At 43.3% G+C, this 27,155-nt stretch overlaps 1 protein-coding gene and 1 non-coding gene across 2 annotated transcripts; one reads left to right on the top strand and one right to left on the bottom strand.

Annotated features, from left to right (window-relative positions):
- Positions 1-2,988: 2,988 nt before the first annotated feature.
- On the bottom strand, positions 2,989-4,340 carry LOC103635157 (uncharacterized). The gene is made up of 6 exons (XM_020542969.1): positions 4,060-4,340; positions 3,655-3,975; positions 3,474-3,579; positions 3,254-3,387; positions 3,096-3,141; positions 2,989-2,994 (listed from the first exon to the last, which is right to left on the bottom strand). The coding sequence occupies exons 1-6, from the start codon at positions 4,338-4,340 to the stop codon at positions 2,989-2,991; spliced, it is 894 nt and encodes a 297-aa protein (XP_020398558.1).
- A 7,875-nt stretch (positions 4,341-12,215) lies between these two features.
- TRNAW-CCA (transfer RNA tryptophan (anticodon CCA)) lies at positions 12,216-12,289 on the top strand. The gene has a single exon. It is a non-coding gene; the product is annotated as a tRNA-Trp (tRNA).
- Positions 12,290-27,155: the final 14,866 nt, after the last annotated feature.

Consider the following 27,155-nt stretch of genomic DNA (forward strand, 5'->3'; position numbering starts at 1 on the left):
AGGGTGTGCCACCAAGATTCTGGGGAGAAGCAGTAACAACTGTAGTTTACCTGTTAAACAAGTCTCCTACTAAGAGTGTGCAAGGGAGAACACCATATGAGGCCTGGCATGGCAAGAAACCACAAGTTGGTCACTTGAGGACTTTTGGTTGTGTGGGTCATGTGAAGAAGATTGGTCCAGGTGTTGAAAAATTGTCAGACAGGTCCACAAAAATGGTTCTGCTTGGATATGAGGCAGGGACCAAAGGGTACAGGATGTATGATCCTTCATCTGGGAGACTGTATATCAGCAGAGATGTTGTGTTTGAAGAAGAAGTGGGGTGGAATTGGGACAGTGATGAAAATGTTCAGCAAGCTGAGACAGAATCTGGTCCTTGTGAATTCCAGTTTCAGTACACTATGCCTGGTCAGGTGTTGCGGCAGCCAGGTGTTTCAGGTGGAAGTGCTGAAAAGGGAACAGAGAGTGATACAACCCAATATAGAAGTGTGATTGGGAGCTTGAGATACCTAGTAAACACAAGGCCAGACTTATCCTTTGCAGTGGGTTTGGTGAGCAGGTTTATGGAAGCCCCTGGTAAGGAGCACTGGTGTGCCATTAAGAGGATCATAAGATACATAGCTGGGACACTTGATTTTGGTGTAAAATTCAGAAAAGGAGGAACAACAGATTACTCATTAGTTGGCAGACTACCTTAAGGATTGATAATTCATGTTTTAGCTGAAACATATGTATGCTGAATCTGCCCAAGTTCATCTTGTGCTAGTACAAGTAGCTGAAACATCTATCTGTACAGGCATTTTGCTCATCAAATTTGCAGACTTGCAGATCCAAATAATATTGTAGAGTCTATTTACAAAACATATATATGTCAAAACCAGACAAAATGTAATGGCACACATCTAATTAACCCTAGAAGAAAAGGTTTAGCCCAAAAGTGGAATTTAAAATCTAGCCATATTTTCCAAAAATCAAAATACCAAAGTTGTAGAGTGTTTCAAATTAAACAACTTTCATGTGTGAAGATTTTCAAGTTTTTGATAGACATTTGGAGTAATTTGCAAATTTCAGATTTGGTATAGTTTTGGTGCAGCTGAAATTAGTTTGGTTTGCTTGTTTTTGGGCCCCTGTAACTTTTGGTCTGTGGGCTTTTGGCAAAAGGTTATGATAGAAAACTTGAAGAGTAACTATAGGAGAACAACTTTTATTAAGTATGGTAGCCCTAAAACCATATGCAACTGAGTGAAAAAGTGGTCCAAAGTGGGGTTGGTCGGTTTAAAAAATTTCAGACTTGGTGCAGTTTACTAAAACTGAATTTGGTTCAGATAGCTGAATCTGAATTTTTGTATTTTTACCCCACTTTGAAGCACTATAACTCTTGGGCCCCTGTAACTTATACCCTGCTCACTTGTGTTAAAAGGCTTGGAGTAGTGAGGTGTGTCCTGGCCATTTTCATAACCCATAACTGAAGATAATTGTGTGCCATCTGCTTGTGTTCTGATAACCAAGATAAACTAGTTCTGTTGTGTAATATGCTAAAGAAGATATGAGTTAAAGGGGGGTTCATTTGCCACAGTTTCATGACACTCGAAATAAGTCTAAAAGAAAACGGGGGCTGAGCAAAGAAGGTTCAGCCAAATGACACTCGAAACTGGATGAGATATCCTCAACCCTTTCAATCTTGCCAAAACAAATAGAAACAGATTTGAAGCAACAACAGAGTGACACCTTCCGAATTTTTAGAAAAGACATGGACAACTGCTGATGGGAGTACGCTGGGATGCACATAATCAACATCTCATATATGTACAAGGTGTTCAGCATAGAGTTCACATTAATCAGCATCGACACAAATGATAATTAGCAAACTGGTAGCCCAACTGTAACAGTCAGCAAACACATCATTGAAAAGGAAGCACCCCAAAACTAACAGTCAGCACTAAGCTACGCGGTAGTTCAATTCCCTACCATTTGTCCTCATATTTGTACAAGAGATCTCCACACCATCTGTCTATACTCCTAGTTCTCGCTGTTCATGAGTCTTGTCGTCTTGGTGCTTCGACAAGGAGCTTTGTCCAGGCTACCACCAGCGCTGATGGTCGAAGCGGTCAAGCAATGCTTCTTTCTAGGCTTGTATTTGCTAGGGAGATCTGCACAACAACAGGTTCTTTGAGCTACATTCCTTGAGCTACAAAAAGAGAAAAACAGCACATATAAGCATGCAGGCCTCTCAGGAATGAAAAAAAATTAAGTTGTTCTTTCAGATTGATTTCAGACATAAACTGAATCCAGAACAGAAGACAGTTTCTTTCAGCTTGACAAAAACGAAATTCTGATTTGCTATGCAGTTCAGATATATGGAAAACAGTGAAATCTAAGGAAGTACTAGTGCAAATAGTTAAAGTCTTGATGACAGTCTACCTGTTCAGCTAGTTTGTTCTTGTGAACCTTTGCCTTGTCGAGGACCTTGACAGCCACATGATCCCTGGTGTCCATGTTGATTTCCATCGAAAAAACTAAAACATAACTCTACTGCAATTGCTTCCAACAATTTGCATTCACTACAGACAAAATTTTGATACTTAAATGCTTCTGTTAGATGTGTATTCAGCATTGGTTTATTAATAAGAATAAACATATTAATAAGAGTACTACATATTAATTGCTTCTATTACCTGATGGAGTATTCTTATTTAGCACTCATCTTCTATATCACTACCAATGTCATGGTCTTTAGCAGTTCCATCTACCGTATTGCCTTCCATATCACTTCTAGTCCATGAATGGTTGTCGTGTGCATTCTTAAACAGGTCCCCAAGCTTGCTGACATGAAAAGGTTCAGATTGTACATCATTCCAATCTTCTCCCATGTCATATACATCTCTGGGCTTCATCTTCAAGACAACTAACCACCCAGGGTTCGTCCGATCTTCCAAGTAGAACACTTGGTCAACTTGATTGGCAAACACAAATGGTTCATGCTCAATTCTATCACCTCTGTGAATTTGATGTGAGAAATTCACAAGGGACAAGCCAAACTTATCCTTTTTAACTCCCTTTCCTCGAGTGACATCAACCCATTCACATTTAAATAGTACCACTGAAAATCTTCCATAATAATCGATCTCTATGATATCAAGAATCCTGCCATAATACAAAATATCTCCAAGTATAGGCTTATTATCACCAGCTGAAGAATAGCTAGAGGTCTTTTGCAGTGACAACAACTCCACTATTTTGTGTCGCCTTATCATACCTTTTGGCCCTAAATCTGAACCCACATATGTTATATGCTCTATGTCTTCTTGCAAACTCCAATGGACCTCGTGCCAACCATCTAATGTCTTCGTTAATGCTGTCGGATCCATTTTTTTCTTCTAAATGCAAGATCTGTAGACACACAAAAAGAGTGTATATTTATACATGTAAGAAAACCCAAATTCCATTCAATATAAATATCAGATTAGGCTACTTACATGTTGTCTAAACCATTCTAGAAATTCTTTATTATGTATCTGCTCAATATCTTTAGGAGTTAGGCGACGGTCGCGTCTCTTTCGTTTCAGATTAGAAGCATGTTCCCTATACCATGATTACCATATAATTATATAATTCATAATCTATATGCATAGTTCATTAGTTAACCAAAACACTTACTTTAGATATGGATTAACAACATCACAATTGTACAACACATATCTATGCGCTTGCAATTTCTCTAGATGACTTAATTCAAAATTGGCTGGTTTTCCCAATGATTTCCCTACTGAAGGGAATAAAGATGAATCTTGTCCAACCATCTTCGATTGGGTATGGTCCAAACTATCATCGTTCCTTGATGGTTTATTATGCTTGGTAGCGAAACCTTCTATGTACCTAGAACAAAACACCATACACTCATCTGCCAAGAATGAATTTGCTATTGAAGCTTCTGGATATGCTTTGTTCCGAACATATGATTTCAATTTTCCTAGGTACCTACAACCAATGCAAGACAAGTGAATTATTCAACCCCACAAGAAATTCTTATAACATGAATCACATAATAGTTAGAAGATGTACCTCTCAATAAAATACATCCATCTATAGTTAACTGGTCCACCAAGCTTACATTCAGTTGCTAGATGGACTACTAAATGAACCATAACCGTGAAAAACCCTGGTGGAAAGATCATCTCCATTTTGCATGGAGTAATCCCAATTGATTTTTCCATATGGTCCAACTCGTTAACATGAAGCACTTTAGAACATATCCCTCGAAAATAAGCAGACAACTCAAATATTACAGCTGTGATATCATCTGGAAGAAGACCCCTCAAACCAATAGGCATGAGCTGCTGCATCAGGACATGACAGTCATGTGTTTTAAGGCCAACAATCTTTCCTTCAGTAACATTAACACATTTTGATATGTTTCTACAATAACCATCATGAACTTTAACCTTTCTAAGAAAATCACAAAATGCTCGTCTCTCACTTTTAGACATAGCAAATAAAGCTGGTGGCAAGTAAAACTTTCCTGAAGATTTTTCTTATGGATGGAGGTCCGGTCTAATGTTCATCTCGACAAGATCTAGACGAGCTTGTAGGTTATCTTTTGTCCTTCCATCCAAATTGGATATTGTTGGGGGCCTTCGGCTTCCGAAGGTCCTCAAAAACATGATTTGACAATGTTTTCCAAGTGAGATATGTGAACATGTATCTTCGGAATCAGGTTACGGGTATACAAGAGTATGGTCAAGACGAAGCTTGAATGGGACGAAGGGCGCTCATGACGAAGGATAAGATGATCACGAAGCTATGCGCAGAAAAGCTTCGGCATGACAGCAGAAAAGGGGAACCGACTTAAAGATAAAAAGCCAAATTAGACCTCGAAGAATTACTATAGAGTTATTGATAAATGTAAAGGGCATTAATGTACTTCTACACGGGCTGCGTCTCGTGCCTATAAATAGATGAACAGTACTCCCGTACTGTTCACGCTGACTTGGCATTCGCTTTTCGCATCACGCCCGTACCTTTACTTTCCGTCAAACCGAAGGTACATTTATAATTTGTTATTATAAATATGATAATGCAAATAAAAATAAATTGATGATAATATCTGTATTATTATTCGTATTTTATATGTGCATTCTTCTTTGTCATCTATAAAACTTACGAAGGTCCCTTCCTTCATAACCTTCATCCGGAATTCATTATATCCGAAGGGATATAATGTCTTGAAAGACGAAGGATTTTAACATTTAACACTTTTTATGTTGCCTTGTTCTTAACTCTTAGCATTTGAGAACAAGTCACCAACATATATTGTACCATAACAATTGTCAAATACATTCTTCTCTATATGCATCACATCAAGATTGTATCAAAGAATATTATCATCCCAATATGGCAATTTGAATAGACTACTAACTGACTTGTAAGTTTTTGAGTTCTTGAAATCACCAAGTGTGATGATTTCATCCAAAATTGGACGATCATAATAGGTTTTAGGTTTTGTTCGAAGCTCTATCGTTCCATCAAATGAGTCTACATCCAAGCGATAAGAATGATCAAGATCAATATATTGGCGATTTCCCATAAAACAAGATTTACGACCATTCTTCAGCTGTTTTGTCCAGACATTTTCATCACAAGGAGGGCATGCGAATTTCCCATGAACCATATGAGAAGCAAGCATTCCTAAACCAGGAAGATCACTTATGGTCATAAGCACGACCCCTCGCATAGTAAAACTCTCATCTCTTGATGCATCATATGTGTACAAGCCGGTTAGAAATAATTCCTTTAGGTCATCCAAGAGTGGCTTAAGGAACACATGAATTCTATCTCCAGGACTTTTAGGACCAGGAATCAATAAAGAGAGCATAAGGTTGTGATCTTTCATGCAAAGCCATGGAGGAAGGTTATATACCACCAATATAACAGACCAACAACTATGTGTAGAGCTCATCATCCCAAATGGATTAAATCCATCAGTAGCCAAACCAAAACGAATATTACGTGATTCTGCTGCAAATCCTAGGAACTTTTCATCAAACCTCTTCCACACCGGTGCATCAGCAGGATGTCTTAATGCACCATCCTTAATGCGCTCCTCATCATGCCATCTTAGAAGAGAAGTTGTTTCTCTACACATAAACATTCTTTTCAGCCTCTCTTTAATTGGAAAGTATCGTAAAACTTTGCAGGGTGTTGCTTTCTTTCTTTCCTTCTTTGTTAATACAGACGTGGGATCCTTATCCTTCCACCTCGAAACCTTACAGATTGCACAAAAATCATCATTCTTCTTTTCCTTCCAATACAACTGGCAGTTGTTTGGGCAGGCATCAATATTTTCGTATCCAAGTCCAAATTTAGATATTATTTTCTTAGCCTCATAAAAGTTCTTGGGCAGTTCATTTCCATTAGGAATAGCCATATGCAGAACCTCAAGTAGATCCCCAAAAGATTTATTTGACCATTTGTTCATGGACTTGATATTAAACAAAAGCACAAATAAAGTTAGTTGTGTGAGTTCACAACCTATCCATAATGGCCTTTTTGAATCTTCAAGTTGTTTATAAAACTGTTGTGCTTCTATATTGGGTCCCTGGATCGATTCTTGACCATCAGTCATAGGCGTGTCATCATACAAATGACCAACGACGTCTTGAATCAGCTGGTCAACATTAACATACCTTTCGTCAATATTCGAATTTGGTTCTGGACTACTTGTGTGTTGCACTGAAACATTACCTTGAAAATTCCATTCATCATAATTCTCAAGTATCCCATTGCACACCAAATGCCCATACATGTCATCCCTTGTTTGAACAGTAGTGTGCACACATGTCTGACATGGACAATAAATCTTGATACCTTCAGGTTTATCTTTAAATGCAAATTCAAGGAATTTCTCTACACCAGCTAGATATGGATCAAAACCTTTAGAGTAACGCAGAAGACGCTTGACCAGGCCAATATCCATTCCGACACTGGAACAAAATACAACCATTCAACTACATATGTTTATTTCTCCAAACGTAACTACAATACATTGATCCAAAATTCATAGATAGCTATCTTTGAGACATTGGTAACTCCATTGAGTAAATGAGTAGTTAGTTTTAGCACATAATGATGTCTACACAGCACACCAATATCTCCATGGGGAATGAGAGGGATACCTTGCCTGAGCGCTTGTGGCGAGGAGTAGGCCATAATGAAGTCGTGGGGATCACGTCCTTCACTGTGGGAGACCGGCGCGATCCTATTCCTCGTCTCCTCTCGCTGTCCTACAGAAGGCGCGTGCTGACTTTTGAGGAGGCAGTGGTGCGTAGCGGCCAGCAGGGCGTTGGTGTGGCTGGCGGCCTATAGGTGCTTGGGTGTGGATTTCTGGATTTCTGGGATTTCTGGGATCCAGCGAGGATTTGTTGGTCTTGCAGGGATCTAGGGAGGCCGAGCGGATTGCAAGAATTGTTATAAGAAACTGAAAAGCCATCCATACATGCAAATCTACTAGGGTCTGTTGGTTAGTTGGTGTTAATGTTGAACAGTTGGTCTTGAGTTCGAGGCTACTGAAGGCCTTTTTTGCCGAATAAACAAATATAAAACTTTAAGCTCTTTTTTGCCGAATAAACAAAATTACATCAAATATATAACTTTAAGTGCCTTGACAAATTGCAACTACTATTTTCACATGGCTAGAGGGTGTTTGATGAGTAAAATCACAAAAAGGATGCAACAAATATTTTAATAAAATAAAACACCAATACAAAAGTGGACCAAAAGGACTTCATACTTGAGTTGGTTGCCTTTTGTTACATTCTACATGTTTGTTGTTCAATTTCTCATTCTATATTTTTGCACAATTAAGTATCATACCACTATGCTTCATTAAAAAAATAAACAACACAGTTTCATTATTGCCTCATCAGTACCAAAATTACTCAACAGATGTAAATGTTGCCACCATTCAAATTACTCTACGCATACGGTTGCAACGCATGGTAAACGTTGTCATGATCGTAGTTAGTCTACGGATGCAGTTTGCAACGCATGTTAAACGTTGCTAGTACCATTATTATTAACGAATGTGGCTTGCAACATGTAACAAGCGTTATAACCTAATCACTTCCAACACATATAACTATACGTTGCCATAAGGGGGTTTGTTTTGTAGTGTCTTTTGTTATTTGGCAATCACCTTCATCCTCTGTCGAAGCTAGAATTCTTATTGAACCCGTTCTTGCTTCTTCCGGTGTTATTGCTTCGTCACCGAACAGAAGTTTGAACGGGGTAAATCCTGTTGACCTTGATACAGCAGTGTTGTGGTTCCACACTACTTTTATTAACTCATCTGGACACTTTCCTTTGGGTTGGTTGAAGATTGACTTCATTATTCCTATTGTTGTGATTCCATTTGCTCTTTCTACCAATCCATTTGAATCCGGATGCCACACTGATGCGAAGTGTATTTTTATGCCAATCTGGCTACAAAAGGTTTTGAATGTCTCAACATCGAACTGAGTTCTGTTGTTAACAGTGATAGCCTTCGGCACGCCGAAGCGACAACGATATTTTGCCAGAAGAATTTCTGAACCGTGGCCGAAGTTATTGTAGCCAAGGGCTTTGCCTCAATCCACTTGGAAAAATATTCCACTGCCACCACAACATATTTCAAGTTGCCTTGTGCTGGAGGGAGTGGACCTAACAAATACAGGCCCCATCTTTGCAGGGGCCAAGTTGGCTGTATTAGCTGGGTTAGGGACGAAGGCTGCTTCTGGTCTCTAGCACATCTTTGGCAATTTTCACATTTTTGAACTAAATCTGCGGCATCCGAAGCTGCCTTTGGCCAGTAAAAACCTTGTCTGAAAACCTTCCCTAGCAGAGGCCTAGACCCAATGTGGGCCCCACATAACCCCACATGTATTTCCTTTATCAATTCTTGACCTTCAGCTCTGGACAAGCACTTGAGCAATGGAGAGCAAACTCCATGCTTGTAGAATTCCCCTTCTATTATTACATATGCCTTTGTCCTTGCTTCCATTCTTTTATTGTAAACTTCATCATCCGAAAGACAGTTGCCCTGGAGGAAAGATACAATCTCAGTCCTCCAATCTTCACTATGTACCAGTGAAATTGTGAGCTCCGCACTTTCCATGAGCTCGACTGAAGGTGCTTTTATTGTCTCAAAAAATACTTCCGAAGGTAGTGGGAGCCCATGTGCCGCTTATTTGGCTAATAAGACTGCATGTTCATTGTCTCCCCTTGGGATATTCTTTACAGAGAAACCTTCAAAAGAGGCTTCCAACCTTCGAACTGCATCTAGATACTTTTCAAGCTTCGTGTCTCTTGCCTTACTGCTTTTGTCCACATGACCCGAGATAACTTGTGAATCAGTCTTGAGGATCGCCCTTCTTATACCCATTTCCTTAAGTTTTGAAGCCCCAAGAGAAGGGCTTCGCACTCTGAAATATTATTTGTGCAACTGAAGTCTAATTTTACTGCACAAGTTCTGACTTTGGATGGTGCAACTAGAACGACAGCTCCCCTGCGCTGAAGGTTCCCTAAGACCCATCACAAAATACTGTCCAAGCTTTAGCATCATTTATTCTTTCTTCATCCTGAGCCCCTGGCGTCCAATAAGCACTGAAGTCTGCTAACGCCTGAGACTGGATCGAAGATCTATGAACATAATCAATGGTGAATTCATTGAGTTCTGTAGCCCATTTTCCGACCCTTCCTGTAGCTTCTCTGTTCCTCATTATATCCTTCAGGGGCTGTGATGAAGGCACTATTAGGTGGTGTGCTTGGAAGTAATATTGAAGCTTCCTGGAGGCCATCAATACAGCAAACAGTACCTTCTCCAGCTCTGTGTAATTCTTCTTTGATGGACTAAGTACCTTAGAGACAAAGTATACCGGTGCTTGCTTTTTTACTTGGCCATCTTGTTTCTCTTGTACAAGCGTCACACTAACCGCAGCATGGGAAGCAGCCACATATAGAAGTAATAGGGTTCCTGACGAAGGTGGGGTTAGAGTTATTAGATCCATCAAATACTGCTTCAGCTCTTCGAAGGCTTTCTACTGAGGTGGACCCCATTGAAAGACTTCGGCTGACTTTAATACTTCAAAGAAAGGTAGGTTACTCTCTGCTGATCTTGAGATAAATCTGTTCAATGATGCCAGCCTTCCTGCTAACCTCTGAGCCCCCTTTCTTGAATTTGGCGGTTCCATCCGAAGGATAACTTCAATTTTGCTTGGGTTAGCTTTAATACCCTTTGTTGATACCAAGCAGCCAAGAAACTTGCCCTTCTTCACTCCAAAGATGCATTTTTATGGATTTAGCTTACACACAATTACTATTATGATCTTATATAAATACACACTACCTTATTGAGCATATTCAACACATACCGATACACAATTACTATTATGATCTTATATAAAAAAAACTACCTTCTTGAGCATATTCAACACATACCGAAACACAATTACTATTATGATCTTATATAAATACAAACTACCTTATTGAGCATATTCAACACATATCTACCAGGGTGTCGGATAACATAATGTTTTTGCCCCACCCATACTATCACACAAGTCGTGATAGAGCACAAGGGATAATTACAAATAACAGGTACCGACAGCTCAGTCAAGAAGACAACAACGTCTCAAAGACTGACAGATAAAATCCGCCAGGGAAGAGGCTCTGAAAATGGAATTGAAAAATGACAAAGACATATAGAATATCCCCAGGACTACTGCGGGAGGCTGTAAAAAAATAACGATAGCTCGGGACAGCGCCTTTTTTGTTGATAAAGAAATCTTGTCAAAGAGTTCGGAACTCAAGAATAGTTTGATTAACCCGTGTCATAATGTTATAAGGGAGTTTGTTAGAGAGTCAAGAGACTGCGACTCTGACGATTATAAAAGAGAGTACAGGCTAAATGATTATAGGCTGGAGCTGACTCAGCCACCCTCTAATATAAGTTCGGGGGGTGATGTGGTAAAGACTGTTAGAAGGTGGGAACTTATAAATCAAAAGTACAACGCCGATCTATGGATACCCCCTGCTAAAAAAGGGGTTGTGATTACACCTGATATTATAGACAAACTCTATCTCTTCTGGGATAACTTCCTAGGAAGTTACGAAAAAGAAGGTATTAACCGCAAACAGAACACAGATCCTGTATCTAAGGGGAAAGTCTTTGACTTGCTAGCCAGCCGTAGTAGTAATAATACGAATCAAACCCTCGAAGAGTTAAGAGAGATTCAAACTCAAATCGAGCATTTGACTATCCACTTTGATGAGGGTAGCGTCCATGAGTCTGCAGGCCAGTTGAAGGGGAAGTTCTTCAATAAGGATAGACAATCAGCTAGGGATTACCTTCTTGATAAATTGAAGGATGATAAAGATAAAGATATTGTTAGAGGTATGGGCACCTATACACTGGAATGTGTAGCAATACATGTGTTAAGCAAGCTGTTTAATGTGTTTTCTTTGGAAAAGACTAGTGTGCTAGCAGCCGCATTGATATCAGAGCTAGATATAACAGCTAAGACGGAATATAATAATGCACTATTAGCTAAAATGCAGCGCGAAAAGGAATAAACTGAAAAGCTAATAAAGCGCTATGATGAAAAGCTGGCAAGGCTGCAATGATGAATGAAGGTACTAATACAAATATTGATAATATACACGATGATAAAAAGCTTAAGGGTATGGAATCACCTGTGGGTATTATCCCTGTCCTGGGAACAGATGGGAGACATATAGACCAATCTATACAGAATAAATCGAGTAGTAATAAAAAGAGCACTAAAAAGAGTGATGTTATAAGGAAACGAATACGTAAAGGTTAGGTTGGGTTTCTGATGTATATCATTTATTATATGAAACCAAAAAGAAGAAATGACAAGAAAGTTGTATATAGATGGAGGATAAAATTACGATGTGGAAAACAAGACAGGGTTTTTTTTGTACAATGACACTGTACAACAATTTGGAAAAGGGATTTAGCGCAGCTTGGTAGCGCGTTTGTTTTGGGTACAAAATGTAACAGGTTCAAATCCAGTCATCCCTACCTATTACTTCTCCTATGGGCAGTAACGAGGGATCAATTGAAATCGATTCAAATTGGACAAAATTAAGAGTTTAATTTTTCTATATGCATGCGGTACAAAAATCATCCTTTTCTTTACTGCTTTATCTCCTGTCGTAAGAAAGCGCTCTTAGTTCAGTTCGGTAGAACGTGGGTCTCCAAAACCCAATGTCGTAGGTTCAAATCCTACAGAGCATGATTCTTTTCTTGTTATGTAAAATAAATAAAAGATTAGAACAGTCTCTATTTATATAAGATCATAATAGTAATTGTGTTTCGGTATGTGTAGACCAGCCCGCCTGAAGTTAGCAAATGTCTCTTGTAAATCAGCAACGTGGTTTTCTTGTTTTGTGCTCTTTACTATGATATCATCGACATATGTCAGCACATTTCTGCCAATTTGGGAGTGAAGAACTTTGGCAGTCATTCTGCTGAAGCTTCCTCCAGCATTCTTGAGCCCCTCAGGCATCCAAAGATAACAATAGGTCCCACTAGGAGTTATAAAGCTTATCTCCGGCTCATCATCCTTCTTCATCTAGATTTGATGATAGCCTGAGTAGCAATCCAATAAGCTTATCAGTTCCGAAGTAGCTACTGCGTCTACAAGGGAATCTATTCTTGGCAGTGGGAATTCATCCTTCGGGCATGCCTTATTGAGATCTGTAAAGTCAACACACATACTCCATTTTCCGTTAGCTTTCTTTACAATGACGGTATTGGCCAGCCACTCTGGGTATGTCACTTCTCTGATAACACCGGCACTTTGAAGTCTTTTAACTTCATTTCGTGCACTTCGGCTTTATCATCGGACATTTTTTGAAGCCTCTGCTTTCTTGGTCTGAAGGACGGGTCTACATTGAGTTAGTGCTCAATAATATCTCTATTAACACCACAGAGATCATTAGCTAACTAAGCAAAAACATCTTTATTGTTAAACAAAAATCTCAACAAGGTCTTCTCTTGTTCATCAGATAATTGACATCCCAATAGCACATTTTGCTCAGCTATGTCTTCACACAAAATCATGGGCTTTAGTTGATCTGCCGAAGCAGCCTTTTCTCTTTTATGCGCTTATATTGCTGATGAGCTTCGGCCTCATCTATATTATGGATGGCCTTCGAATATGTCCAACTTCCTTCGGCTCTCTTGGCAGCTTCTTGACTCCCATGTACATCGATGGGTCCTTGTCCCGAAGGTATCTTCATGCAAAGATATGTTGTATGGAGTATTGCTTCGAAGGCATTAAGCGTCCCTCGACCAATGATTGCATTGTATGGATATTCCATATCAACAATGTCGAAGACAACCTGTTCTGTCCTTGTGTTGTGAATGTACCCGAAGGTGACCGACATGGTTATCTTGCCGAGCGCCACAATCTGTCTTCCTCCAAAACCACAAAGGGGGTGTGTTGCATCATGTATCTTGTCATCCGGCTCTTGCATTTGCCTGAAAGCCTTCACGAAAATGATATCCGCTGCACTACCTGTGTCCATCAGGACATTGTGGACCAAAAATCCCTTGATGACACAAGATATGACCATTGCATCGTTGTGAGGATAATCTTTAAGCTGAAGGTCTTCCTGAGAGAAGGTAATTGATATGTGAGACCATTTGGACCTGATGAAGGGTCCTTGCACACCAACATGTTGTACCCTTCTCTGTGCTTTCTTCTTCTGCTTCTTGTTGGCTGGTTCAGAACTTGAGTCGCCTGTGATTGGGAGCACCAACTTCATAGCCGAAGGTGCCATAGCTTGGTTGCTTTGCGAAGCCATCATCACAGTTGTGGAAGTGAGTTCACCGGAGGTGGGCGCCAATGTTGGTCACTTGTTCTCAAATGCTATAAATCAAGAACAAGGCAACACAATTGTTAATGGTTAAAGACCTTCGTCCTTCGAAGCATTATTTCCTCTCAGATATAATGATCTTCGGACAAAGGTCATGAAGGATACACCTTCATCATTTTAGCATGTTAACTGGAATGTAAATAAGAAAGTGAAGGAATATAAAAGAATAAAGAATAAAGATAATAATTACGTCGCCGGAATTCTCGGCCACGACACCCACCCACGCGCCCCAGCTCCCTCTTAGAGCTCCGCCAGCGCCCGTACTCACTTCCTCACCTCAATTCGCACAGCTCCGCCCTCTCTCATGCTCTGCCCACGCTGCCAGACACCGCCGAAGACCCGCGCCCACTTCCCTGGCCATCTAACTCGCCGGAGACCGCGCCAAGCCACCCTGAGCTCCGCCCCGAGGTGAGACGCCTTTGCCCGTGCTTAATTTCCCCAATTTCGCTCTATGCTCGGCCAATTTTGGCATCGCCGGTGCTCAGCCATGGCGGTCTGCCACGCCCGCGCGGTGGCCGGTCAGTTTAGCCCGGTCCAGTGCCCTAGTGTAGGTCCCTATGTCACCCCTGCCTCTGCTGAAGCCTTACCAGGCCTTAGCGCGCCTCAAGCCCCCTCCCCATGGCTGGAATCCCTCACTGGAATTCCTTCGGTCCGCCCGAGGCCTTCTCCCCACCGTTCTCCCCTCTCTGTTCTCAGATTCATGGCCTTTTCCCCGCCACTGAGTTCGCCGTAGCATCTTCCTCCTCTCTTCCCAATCCCGACGACCTCGGAGCCACCCTAGCACGCGCGTGCCTCAACTCCGGCAACCTCACCACCGTTGAGAGGAGCAGCGCCGCTCACAGCCGTTCATCCCTCCCTGGTCTAATCTCCCTCGTCCGATTTTCATCGCACGACCCAGATCGCGGATACCGCTTCGCGCACGCGCGCCCGTGTTCACTGGCGCTGGGCCCGTTCGGTCAGTGTGCTCTCCCCCTCGGTCCCTGACGGCACTGGCCCGCCTGTCAACGCTTGCCCGCCCGCGCGCACGCGCTTTCGGCCGCAAATCTAATCTCGGTCGTCTGTATCTGATCTAACGGTTGGAGTCACCCGATACCCCTTCGCGCGGTAGTTTTATTAAAGAGACCCTCGGTTTGTTTAGAATCAACCTTCCGTCCCTGGTTTTCGCGTGCAGGCCCCTGTATTCTTGCAGATTGAACCTTGGACTTTTAAATATTCATAGAATTAGACCTAATTTCATATTTTGAATTCCCAAACTTGTTTATTTCATATCTTTTGCATATGAACTCCAAATTTAGTGATTCAAATTGCAAAATGTTCATAGTATTAATTTCTATTCAAATAAATTAGTTCCGTTTACACCCTGTGCTTTCAAATTTTATGGATAACTATTAACTAGTATATGTATAGATTTTGTGTATTTAATAAAATAAAAAAGGAAAAACCCTAGAAACTAAAACATGTTTAATCTTGTGAGATTAATAATGTGTATTACATAAAAATTCATCTATGTTTTAATTTTTAGGTCACCATAAAATAAATTGAACTAGGTTATGTAACCGTGGGCAATACTTAAAGGAATAATAATCTATTTCTAAATGAAGTTAGCTTGTGTTATAGTTTATGTTATACTTTGATCTCATTACCCCTTATGTAGTATTGTGTCTTTTAAGATGTATTCCTATGTTTGTACATGTTTGGTGTGCTGTTCATTTGTACTTTCCAAATGTATTGAATGCATGCTCGCTTTATTTAGACAACGAGCAGTCCGAGGTTCCTGAGTGTGTTGTTGGAGACCTTCCTGAGCAACAACCTGGTGAAGGCAAGTGTCCTCTGACCTATTATGTCCTACATACTTTATGATTCACTGTCCTGCATTACAATACTTAATCCTAAGGATTGACTAGCTTTGTATTTACCATATCCTTATTTACCTTTTGGGTTATCATGGTTAGCATCTTGCTTTTGCTTTACTTTAATCAATGAACATGATGTGAATGATACTCTAGGGGACTCAGGCCATTTTCCTGAGTACCTCTCCATAAGGACCTGTTCGTGGAGTGACCACCCGGGATAACAGTGCAACAATAAGGGTGGAATGGGATGCCCTTAGCTGATTAATTAGATGAACCTGGGGGTATAGTTGGCTTTGTCGGAGGGCCCTTAATGGGGGCCAGGGCGTAGTGCTCTCTCTGCCAAGGGGGGTGTAGAGGTTCATTCGATTTGGTTTTGTTAGTCGCCCACCTTTGGGAGGTGTACTGCGTTTGTACGACTGGCGAAACCTAACGAGCAGCTATGCACCAGGGGAGTCTTTGTAAAGGCTACGTAGTGTATCCCTGGCCATTCACCTTGGTAGTGAAGATCGGGTCTGTACAACGCAGGCTGGAAAGGGATCACGACTCGTGGGTAAAGTGTGCAACCTCTGCAGAGTGTTAGAAACTGGTATATCAGCCGAGCTCACGGTTAAGAGCAGCCTTAGGATCCTCTTTGATTAGATGAACTTTGGATACTTTTATGATGATGGTTAACAACGATGTTATAAATCTGTTCTCTGGTATTTCCTCTTTTGAGGGAGTACTTTTGGGTAATAACTGGGTTTATTACTAAAACTTGGCTCTACTAATAATAATAAATACTTGACCAACTAAAAGCAACTGCTTAACTTCAACCCCACATACAACTAGTCCACTTCAGCCAAACAGGACATTTGCTGAGTACGTTAATGTGTACTCACCCTTGCTTTACACACCACCCCCACCCCAGGTTGTCCCCATTGTACTCAGTGCTCAAGAGGTGATGCTGACAACATGGAGGACTTCGAGTAGTTCCAGGATTACGACGAATTTTAGTTTATCTTAGTGGCAAACCCCTAGTCAGCTGCCTGTGTAGGCTTATCATCTATGTTTCGTTTCTCCGCACTTTGATATTTATGTTGAACATTATGGCTATGTATTAGACTCTGTGGATGTCTTGGACATCTTGTTGTAATAAAGTACCTTTCCGCTATTTATTTCGAGCATTGTGTGATGATGTCCAATTATGTAATCGCTGTGTACGTGAGTTTCTGATCCTGGCACGTACATGGTTCGCATTCAGTTTGCCTTCCAAAACCGGGTGTGACATAAGTGGTATCAAAGCCTTGCTGACTGTAGGACTGCTAACCTAGACTAGAATGGTCGCCCTAAGGACTATAGAGCCCTACTCTTACCTTGACCTTAGAGTCCTTTCAAAAGTTGGCCATCTTGACCAACTCTATGTTATCTACTTATCTCAAAAAGTTTTGTCTCACTTTTCTTTCTGTTTACTTTCTAGTCTCATAGTTCTACTCTTACTCTTGTGCTTACGATGTCTTTTGTAGATGGTCCGTATTAGGTGCACTGCACGTAAGTCTGTGATCCCCTTTTTGCCTTCTCGCCTGGCGAAGCATCCACTGCGTTGCACGGTGCTAGGTCAGTCCAGTCACCTGGAGAGACTGCATCGTTGCCTGCATGAGGAGCAAGAGCACTGACGCCAAGAGCAGGAGCAGGAGCAGGAGTAGCAGGACTCTTCCCCTTGCCTCAGCAGGAGGTGGAGTTTGAGAGGCCGCCTTCCCCTGCACCTCAGCCAGAGATGCCCCTGCACCACCACAGGGCATCCCGACTGCTGGAGGAGACCTTGATAGAGACGGAGACAACGACGATGCCTGTGGTAGTTCGAGCCACGACACGGAGCTCTCGGAGGAGCCGGAGCCAGAGGGATGGATCGCTAGACCCATCACTCATGACGCCGCTCGCGGGTGTCACTTCCACGACGCTCTCGACACCCTACTGCGTCGGGCCTTCGACCAACACACTTGGTCCATCGAGTACCGTTGTGTAGTCTACCAGCATCGTCGCGGGTTATACCCGGACCAGTTGGAGGCTACTTTCTTGGTGCGCCGTCCAGACGATGATCTCCGAGGTGCAGAGGCCTTCTCAGATCACTATTCTATTACTGAGAGGGATACTGCCGAGGCAGCCATGCAAGATGCAGCACGACAGGCACTTTCTCAGTATTGCTCGTTGTTTAGTGGGGTAGCAGATGGCCTCGACCTGAAGTACTACCCTCGCCGTTCGACCGATAGTGCTGGAGGTGTGATAGTCTCGCCAGTTGGTAAGGGCAATCCCAAGCTAAACAGCATGGTCAATCTGGCTGCCGTGCTCAACACAGAGTTGGACCACGCCCTTAAAGAGTTGGGCAAGGTTCGGGCGGAGGTTGCGGAATTGCGTGCTGAGTGCGCAACACGCCACTATCTAGATGGTGGTTCTCCCGCCCCTGTCGAGATTCAGCATCCTTACCGTTCACCGCCCCATGGTCGCTTCGACTATGGTACCCCAGACTGCAGGACTCGGATAGATTTGGATCCCTAGATCGTCAGAGTCGAAGTCTGTAATAATGCTTAGTTCAGTGTCTTAGTCTAGACAGTCTTAGTTAAAGTTCATTTGCTTATCTTATGTTGGATGCTTGTGATGATGGACATGTACTGAAGTTGGATCTTTGTAATGATTGTCACCAAGGTGTGGGTATCCCCTGCAACTTGGTGTAGTTATTAATAAAGTCAGTTATTTAGTTGGGTAATCCATTTATTTCCACTTTCCTCTTTATCTGAGAAGCTGTCAGTGAAGATGGTCATTTGTTCAGTGTTATGGAGATTTTCTATACATCTTTTCTTATGTTGAAAGACTGCAGAGTCAGATTTGATATGTGTGTGACTTCTACAGATGTCTGAGAACAGGCACAGAGGTGCGAGGCATGCTCAGCCAGAACAGCAGGCACCCCAAGAGGAGGCAGCACCGCAGCAACATTTGCCACCGCCACCACCGATGACCATTGAGCAAATGTTCCTGATGCAGACTCAAGTAGTCCAGGCAATTGGTCAGACCCTAGCAGTGATGCAACAAGTGCAGCAGCAGCCACCACCGCCTCAGCCTCAGGTGCAAGTCCAGATGCCACAAGTGCCTAGAGACAAGCGAGCAGAATTCATGAGGGGCCATCCCCCAGTCTTTGCCCATTCTGATGATCCCATGGACGCCGAAGATTGGCTGCATACTGTGGAACATGAGTTGCACACTGCCCAGTGCAACGATCGTGAGAAGGTGTTGTACGGTCCCCGACAGCTGAGGGGAGCCGCCCAGTCTTAGTGGGAGTCTTACCTCGCCACCCATGCCAACCCTGAAGCCATCACTTGGGAAGAATTTAGGGACAACTTCCGTTGCTACCATGTGCCCGAGGGACTGATGATAGTGAGGAAGGAGGAGTTTCTTGCCCTGAAGCAAGGTCCCATGTCTGACAGTGAGTACATGGATAAGTTTCTGCAGTTGTCGCGATATGCCCCAGAAGATGTCAACACGGATGCCAAGAGGCAGTACCGCTTCCTAAGAGGATTGGTTAATCCCCTCCACTATTAGCTGATGAATCACACCTTCCCTACCTTCCATCATCTGATCGACAGGGCTATTATGACTGAAAGGAAGCGTCGGGAGATGGAGGATAGGAAGCGCAAGATTGGTGGATCTCAGGTCAGGGTAGCAGCTTTCCTCGATACTCAGGCAACCCACCTCAGCCAAACAAGCAAGGTCACCAGCACTAGCATCAGCGTCAGAACCAGCAACAACAGTACCAACGACAGTTTCCTTAGCAGCAGCAGCAGTACCGTCAGAATAACCCGTAGGGAGGAAATCAATACCAGCGTCAGAGCAACCAGGCAGCCCGTCTTCCTGCCCCAGCAACCAACCAGAACAACCAACCAGCGCAAGGAGGAAGTCGTGCGTGTTTCCACTATGGGGAACAAGGCCATTGGGTGAATCATTGTCCAAAGAAAGCAGCTCAGCAGCAGCCAGCTCCCAATGCCACAGTCAGACAGAATGTAATGCAACAAGGAGGCAACAACCGTGGGCAGCCTCGTGCCCAGTATAGAAAGGTGAACCACTTGGAGGGCAACACAGTCCAAGAGACTCCAGGAGTGGCACTAGGTACGTTTTCAGTCGAGTACCATTATGCAAATGTCTTATTTGATACTGAAGCAACACATTCTTTTGTGACTGCATCATGGGTAGAATCACATAATATACCAATAGCACCCATGTATCCACCTATGAGGGTTAGTTCAGTTGGTGGAAGAACCCAAACGGATAGATTTTGCCCTAGTGCAAGGGTTCAAATAAGGGGGATAGAATTCCCCGCTGACTTAATAGTTATGGGTAACCAGGATACAACTATAGATGTCATCCTAGGGATGAATTGGCCAACCAAGTATCAAGCCAGTCTTAGCTGTGATAAGAGAATGGTGAAGTTAGTATCCCTATCAGGAGAAAAAGTGTTAGTAGAGTTGGTCTTGTATGGACCAAGGAAAGGGAGTTGTCACCAAGTCACCGCCCGTATTGAGGAGATTAAACCATCAGAGGCTATCAATGTAGTATCAGAATTCCCAGATGTGTTTCCCGAGGAGTTACCAGGCATGCCACCTGAAAGGAAGGTTGAGTTCGCCATAGAGCTTATACCAGGCACCGCCTCTATTTCCAAGAGAGCCTATCGAGTGCCTGGACCAGAGTTGGTGGAACTCAAGAAGCAGATCGATGAGTTGTCAGAGAAAGGCTACATTAGATCGAGTACCTCGCCTTGGGCAGCCCCAATGCTGTTTGTGGAGAAGAAGGATGGCACGAAGAGAACGTGCATCGATTACCGAGCCTTGAATGAGGTTACTATCAGGAACAAGTACCCCCTGCCCAGAATTGAAGATTTATTCGACCAGTTGAGAGGAGCCAGTGTGTTCTCGAAGATAGATCTGAGGTCAGGCTACCATCAGCTCAGAATCCGACCTTCAGATATACCGAAGACAACATTCATCACCAAGTATGGACTGTATAAGTTCACGATCATGTCATTCTGTTTGACAAATGCGCCAGCTTACTTCATGTACTTAATGAATAGTGTGTTCATGGACTACCTTGACAAGTTCGTACTGGTGTTCATCAAGGATATTCTTATATATTCCCAGAATGAGCAAGAGCATGAGGAGCACTTGAGGAAAGTACTTCAGAGGCTATGAGATTGTCAGCTGTATGCCAAGCTTAGCAAGTGCATGTTCTAGATTAGTGAAGTCCTGTTCTTGGGTCACAATATAAACCGAGAGGGATTGGCTGTAGATCCGAAGAAAGTAACAGCTATCTCGGACTGGAAAGCACCAAAAGATGTCCGAGGAATCAAGAGTTTCATCGGAATGGCCGATTATTATTGGCGTTTCATTGAAGGTTTCTCCAAGATTGCCAGGCCAATGACAACCTTGTTGGCGAAGAAGGTTGAGTTCAAGTGGACCCCAGCATGCCAGAAGTCCTTTAAGAAATTGAAGGAGAAGTTGACAACGGCACCGGTACTGATTCTGCCCGATGTTCACAAGCCATTCTCAGTATATTGTGATGCCTCGTACACCATACTGGGATGTGTGTTAATGCAGGAAGGGAGAGTAGTGGCATACTCATCCCGCCAGCTAAAGATTCATGAGAAGAATTATCCTACTCATGATTTGGAATTACCATCCGTGGTTCATGCATTGAAGACCTGGAGGCACTATTTATATGGGCAGAAGTGTGATATCTACACAAATCACAAGAGCCTCAAGTACATATTCACTCAGTCAGAGCTAAATACGAGATAGCGAAGATGGCTAGAGTTGATCAAATATTATGAGCTGGAGATTCATTATCACCCAGGCAAAGCAAATGTGGTTGCAGATGCTCTTAGTAGAAAGACTCAAGTCAATATGTTGGCCGCTTACCCGATGCCGTATGAGCTAGCAAAGGAGTTCGACAGATTGAGTCTCGGGTTTCTAAACAACACCCAAGGGGTGACAATCGAGTTGGAACCCACTCTAGAGCAAGACATCAGGAAAGGTCAGAAGGATGATGAGAAAATCAATGAGATTTGGTAGCTGATCATAGATGGGAAAGGCAAGGATTTCCATGAAGATGCAGAAGGAGTGGTATGGTTCAAGGATAGACTGTGTGTTCCCAACATCAAATCGACCCGGGAACTGATTCTTAAGGAAGCTCATGAGACAGCATACTCTATACACCCTGGTAGTGAGAAGATGTACCAAGACCTAAAGAAAAGATTCTGGTGGTACGGGATGAAAAGGGAGACAGCAGAGTATGTGGCTGTATGTGACAGTTGTCAGAGGATTAAAGAAGAACATCAGAGACTTGTAGGTTTGTTGCAACCGTTGCAGATTCCTGAGTGGAAGTGGGATGAGATCAAAATGGATTTCATAGTCGGTCTGCCTCGCACTCGTACTGGTTATGACTCTATCTGGGTAGTAGTGGACCGTTTGACAAAGGCGGCCCATTTCATACCAATCAAGACCACCTACAACAGTGCGGTGTTGGCCGAACTATACATGGCTCAGATTATGTGCTTGCATGGCGTTCCGAAGAAGATAGTATCAGATAGAGGCACTCAGTTCACCTCTCGGTTTTGGCAGCAGTTACATGAAGCTTTGGGTACAAACTTGAAGTTCAGCTCAACTTATCACCCACAGACATATGGTCAAACAGAGAGAACCAATCAGATTCTAGAGGATATGTTGAGGGATTGTGCTTTGCAAGATAAGATAGGTTGGGACAAGAGATTACCATATGCAGAATTCTCTTACAACAACAGCTATCAGGCCAGTCTGAAGATGTCACCATTCGAAGCGCTCTATGGGAGGAATTGCAGAACTCCATTGCATTGGGACCAACCTGGTGAAAGACAGGTGTTCTGACCAGATATTTTGCTTGAAGCTAAAGAGAACATCAGAATGGTCCGAGAGAATTTGAAGGCAGCGCAGTCCCGACAGCGAAGCTATGCTGACACCAGAAGAAGATAACTCAGTTTTGAAGTGGGAGACTACGTCTATTTGAAGGTGTCACCCATCATAGGAACCAAAAGGTTTGGAGTCAAAGGCAAGTTAGCACCCGATATATTGGGCCGTATCAGATTCAAGCAAGACATGGAGAAGTGGCTTATCAACTTAGCTTACCAGAGAATCTGTCAGTTGTGCACAATGTGTTCCATGTATCTCAGTTGAAGAAATGCTTGAGAGTGCCAGAAGAGCAGTTGTCAGCAGAGGATCTTGAAGTTCAAGAAGATCTGACTTATATTGAGAAGCCAACTCAGATTCTAGAGACAGCAGATCAGGTCACTCGGAGAAGTACCATCAGGATGTGCAAAGTCAAATGGGGTCACCACTCAGAAGAAGAAGCCACCTAGGAACGAGAGGATGATTTAAAAGCCAAGTACCCTGAGCTCTTTGCTAGCCAGCCCTGAATCTCAAGGGCGAGATTCTTTTAAGGGTGATAGGTCTGTAACACCCTAAATTTGGGGGTATAAAATTTCTTTCTAATGATCACCCAAATTCATGTGTTACTCTTCTCTCTCTCACCCTAGGTTTTATCTCTCTCTAGATCCTCTCTCCTTTTTTCCCTTTTAAGTAGAATTAGCTTAAAGTTAGGGGGATTTAATTATTTATTTTTGCCAAAACATTATGAGTCATGACATGTTGCATCATGTTGAGCTTATTTATTCTTTGAAGTGTTGCACATGTTTGAATTTATTTGAATTTGAAACCTAATTTGAATTTGGAATTGGAAACCCTAGAGAAAAGAAATAGAAAAAGAATTCGAAAATCCAGAGAAAAGAAAAAGGAAAAGCAGCCCAGCAGCCCAGCTCGGCCTAGCCAGGCCACGCGCCCGCGCCGCCTGACAGGTGGGATCCACCTATCAGCGGCAGCTTTCTCTCCCGCTCTCTCTCTCTCTCGCTCGCTCTCTGCCCACTGGGGCCAACCTGTCGGCGCCAGTTGTTTCCCCCTCCGCGCCCCTCTTCCCGCTCTGTGTCGCGGGCCTAGGCTTCCAGGCACTGAGCCATTGCACCCATGCGCCCGTTTTCTCTCTCTCTGCGCCATGAACCCTCCCTGCCAGTTCCACCCTCCCCGCACCCGCCGTGGACCGGCGCGTGTGCACTCGCGCACGTCGCCAAAATTCTTGGCCACGACGCCCACCCACTCGCCCCAGCTCCCTCTTAGAGCCCCGCCAGCGCCCACACTCACTTCCCCGCCTCATTTCTCACAGCTTCGCCCTCTCTTGCGCTCTGCCCACGCCGCCAGACGCCACCAGAGACCCACGCCCGCTTCCCCGGCCATCTAGCTCGCCAGAGACCGCGCCAAGCCACCCCGAGCTCCGCCCCGAGGTGAGACACCTTTGCCCGTGCTTAATTTCCCTAATTTCGCTCTATGCTCGGCCAATTTTGGCATCGCCGGTGCTCGACCATGGCGGTCCGCCGCGCCCTTACGGTGGCCGGTCAGTTTAGCCCAGTCCAGTGCCCCGGTGTAGGTCCCTGTGTCACCCCTGCCTCTGCTAAAGCCTTCCCAGGCCTTAGCGCGCCTGAAGCCCCCTCCTCGTGGCCGGAATCCCTCACCGGAGTTCCTCCGGTCCACTCGAGGCCTTCTCCCCACCGTTCTCTCCTCTCTGTCCTCAGATTCGTGGCCTTTTCCCCGCCACTGAGTTCGTCGTAGGATCTTCCCCCTCTCTGCCCAATCCCGGCGACCCCGGAGCCACCCTAGCACGCGCCTGCCTCAACTCCGGCGACCTCACCGCCGAGGAGAGGAGCAGTGCCGCCCGCAACCGTTCATCCCTCCCTAGTCTGATCTCCCCCGTTCGATCTTGATCGCACGACCCAGATCGCGGATACCGCTTCACGCACGCACGCCCGACGCCCCTGGCCCGCTTGTCAGCGCCCGTGTTCCCTGGCGCTGGGCCCGCTCGGTCAGTGCGCTCTCCCCCTCGGTCTTTGACGCCCTTGGCCCGCCTGTCAGAGCTCGCCCGCGCGCGCGCCCTCGTCCGCAGCTCTAATCTCGGTCGTAGGTTTCTGATCTAACGGTTGGAATCACCTGATACCCCTTCTCGCGGTAGTTTTATTAAAGAGACCCTCGGTTTATTTAGAATCAACCCGTCATACCTGGTTTTCGCGTGCAGGCCCCTGTATTCTTGCAGATTGAACCCTAGACTTTTAAATATTCATAGAATTAGACCTAATTTCATATTTTGAATTCCCAAACTTGTTTATTTCATATCTTTTGCATATGAACTCCAGAATTAGTGATTCAAATTGCAAAATGTTCATAGTATTATTCTCTGTGCAAATAAATTAGTTCCATTTACACCCTATGGTTTCTAATTTTATGGATAACTATTAACTAGTATATGTATAGATTTTGTGTATTTAATAAAATAAAAAAGGGAAAACACTAGAAATTAAAACATGTTTAATCTTGTGAGATTAATAATGTGTATTACATAAATTCATCTTTGTTTTAATTTTTAGGTCACCATAAAATAAATTGAGCTAGGTTATGTAACTGTGGGCAATACTTAAAGGTAACCTATTTCTAAATGAAGTTAGTTTGTGTTATAGTTTATGTTATACTTTGATCTCATTATCCCTTATGTAGTATTGTGTCTTTTAAGATGTATTCCTATGTTTGTACATGTTTGGTGTGCTGTTCATTTGTACTTTCCAAATGTATTGAATGCATGCTCGCTTTATTTAGACAACAAGCAGTCCGAGGTTCCTGAGTGTGTTGTTGGAGACCTTCCTGAGCAACAACCTGGTGAAGGCAAGTGTCCTCTGACCTATTATGTCCTACATACTTTATGATTCACTGTCCTGCATTACATTACTTAAGCCTAAGGATTGACTAGCTTTGTATTTATCATATCCTTGTTTACCATTTGGGTTATCATGTTTAGCATCTTGCTTTTGCTTTACTTTAATCAATGAACATGATGTGAACACTTATGATACGATACTGTTATCTTGATTATGCTGATGGTCTTGTGATACTCTAGGGGACTCAGGCCATTTTCCTGAGTACCTCTCCGTGGACCTGTTCGTGGAGTGACCACCCAGGATAACAGTGCAACCATGAGGGTGGAATGGGACGCCCTTAGCTGATTAATTAGATGAACCTGGGGGTATAGTTGGCTTTGCCGGAGGGCCGTCAATGGGGGTTGGGGTGTAGTGCTCGCTCTGCCAAGGGGGTGCAAAGGTTCATTCGATTTGGTTTTGTTAGTCACCCACCTTAGGGAGGTGTGCTGCGTTTGTATGATTGACGAAACCTAATGAGCAACTATGCATCAGGGGAGTCTTTGTAAAGGCTATGTAGTGTATCCCTGGCCATTCACCTCGGTAGTGAAGATCGGGTCTCTACAACCCAGGCTAGAAAGGGATAACGACTCGTGGGTAAAGTGTGCAACCTCCATAGAGTGTTAGAAAACGGTATATCAGCCGAGCTCACGGTTAAGAGCAGCTTTGGGATCCTCTTTGATTAGAAGAACTTTGGATACTTTTTTGATGATGGTTAACAATGATGTTATAAATCTGTTCTCTGGTATTTCCTCTTCTGAGCGAGTACTTGTGGGTAATAACTGGGTTTATTACTAAAACTTGGCTCTTCTAATAATAATAAATACTTGACCAACTAAAAGCAACTGCTTAATTTCAACCCCACATACAACTAGTCCACTTCAGCCAAATGGGACATTTGCTGAGTACGTTGATGTGTACTCACCCTTGCTTTACACACCACCCCCACCCCAGGTTGTCCCCATTGTACTTGGTGCTCAGAAGGTGATGCCGGCAAAATGGAGGACTTCGAGGAGTTCCAGGATTATGACGAGTTTTAGTTTATCTTAGTGGCAAACCCCTAGTCAGCTGCCTGTGTAGGCTTATCATCTACATTTCGTTTCTCCGCACTTTGATATTTATGTTGAACATTATGGCTATGTATTAGACTCTATGGATGTCTTGGACATCTTGTTGTAATAAAGTACCTTTCCGCTATTTATTTCAAGCATTGTGTGATGATGTCCAATTATGTAATCGCTGTGTACGTGAGTTTCTGATCCTGGCACGTACACGGTTCGCATTCGGTTTGCCTTCCAAAACTGGATGTGACATTCTTATATTCCATAAACATGAATAAACATCAACAATATTCATATTACATTTGTACCTTCGGCTTGCCAAAAGGTGAGAGAACGAGGATGACGCGAGAGTGATTACAATCCAGCGTGAACAGTACGAGGGTACTGTTCATCTATTTATAGTCACGGGACGTAACCCAGGTAAAATTACATCCATGCCCTTGAACACTTGTTTACATGTAACTAAAA

The sequence above is a fragment of the Zea mays genome, chromosome 8, assembly GCF_902167145.1.
Source record: "Zea mays cultivar B73 chromosome 8, Zm-B73-REFERENCE-NAM-5.0, whole genome shotgun sequence".
In the NCBI taxonomy this organism is placed as follows: Eukaryota; Viridiplantae; Streptophyta; class Magnoliopsida; order Poales; family Poaceae; genus Zea; species Zea mays.

Bases quoted from the DNA above. Each gene is read 5' to 3' on its own strand.
- LOC103635157 (XM_020542969.1), bottom strand. From the start codon at position 4,340: ATGCAGCAGCTCATGCCTATTGGTTTGAGGGGTCTTCTTCCAGATGAT. The intron at 3,976-4,059 runs GTACATCTTCTA...CATTGGTTGTAG, and splicing joins TGGATGTATTTTATTGAGAG to GTACCTAGGAAAATTGAAAT. The intron at 3,388-3,473 runs GTAAGTAGCCTA...GTGTGTCTACAG, and splicing joins TAGAATGGTTTAGACAACAT to ATCTTGCATTTAGAAGAAAA.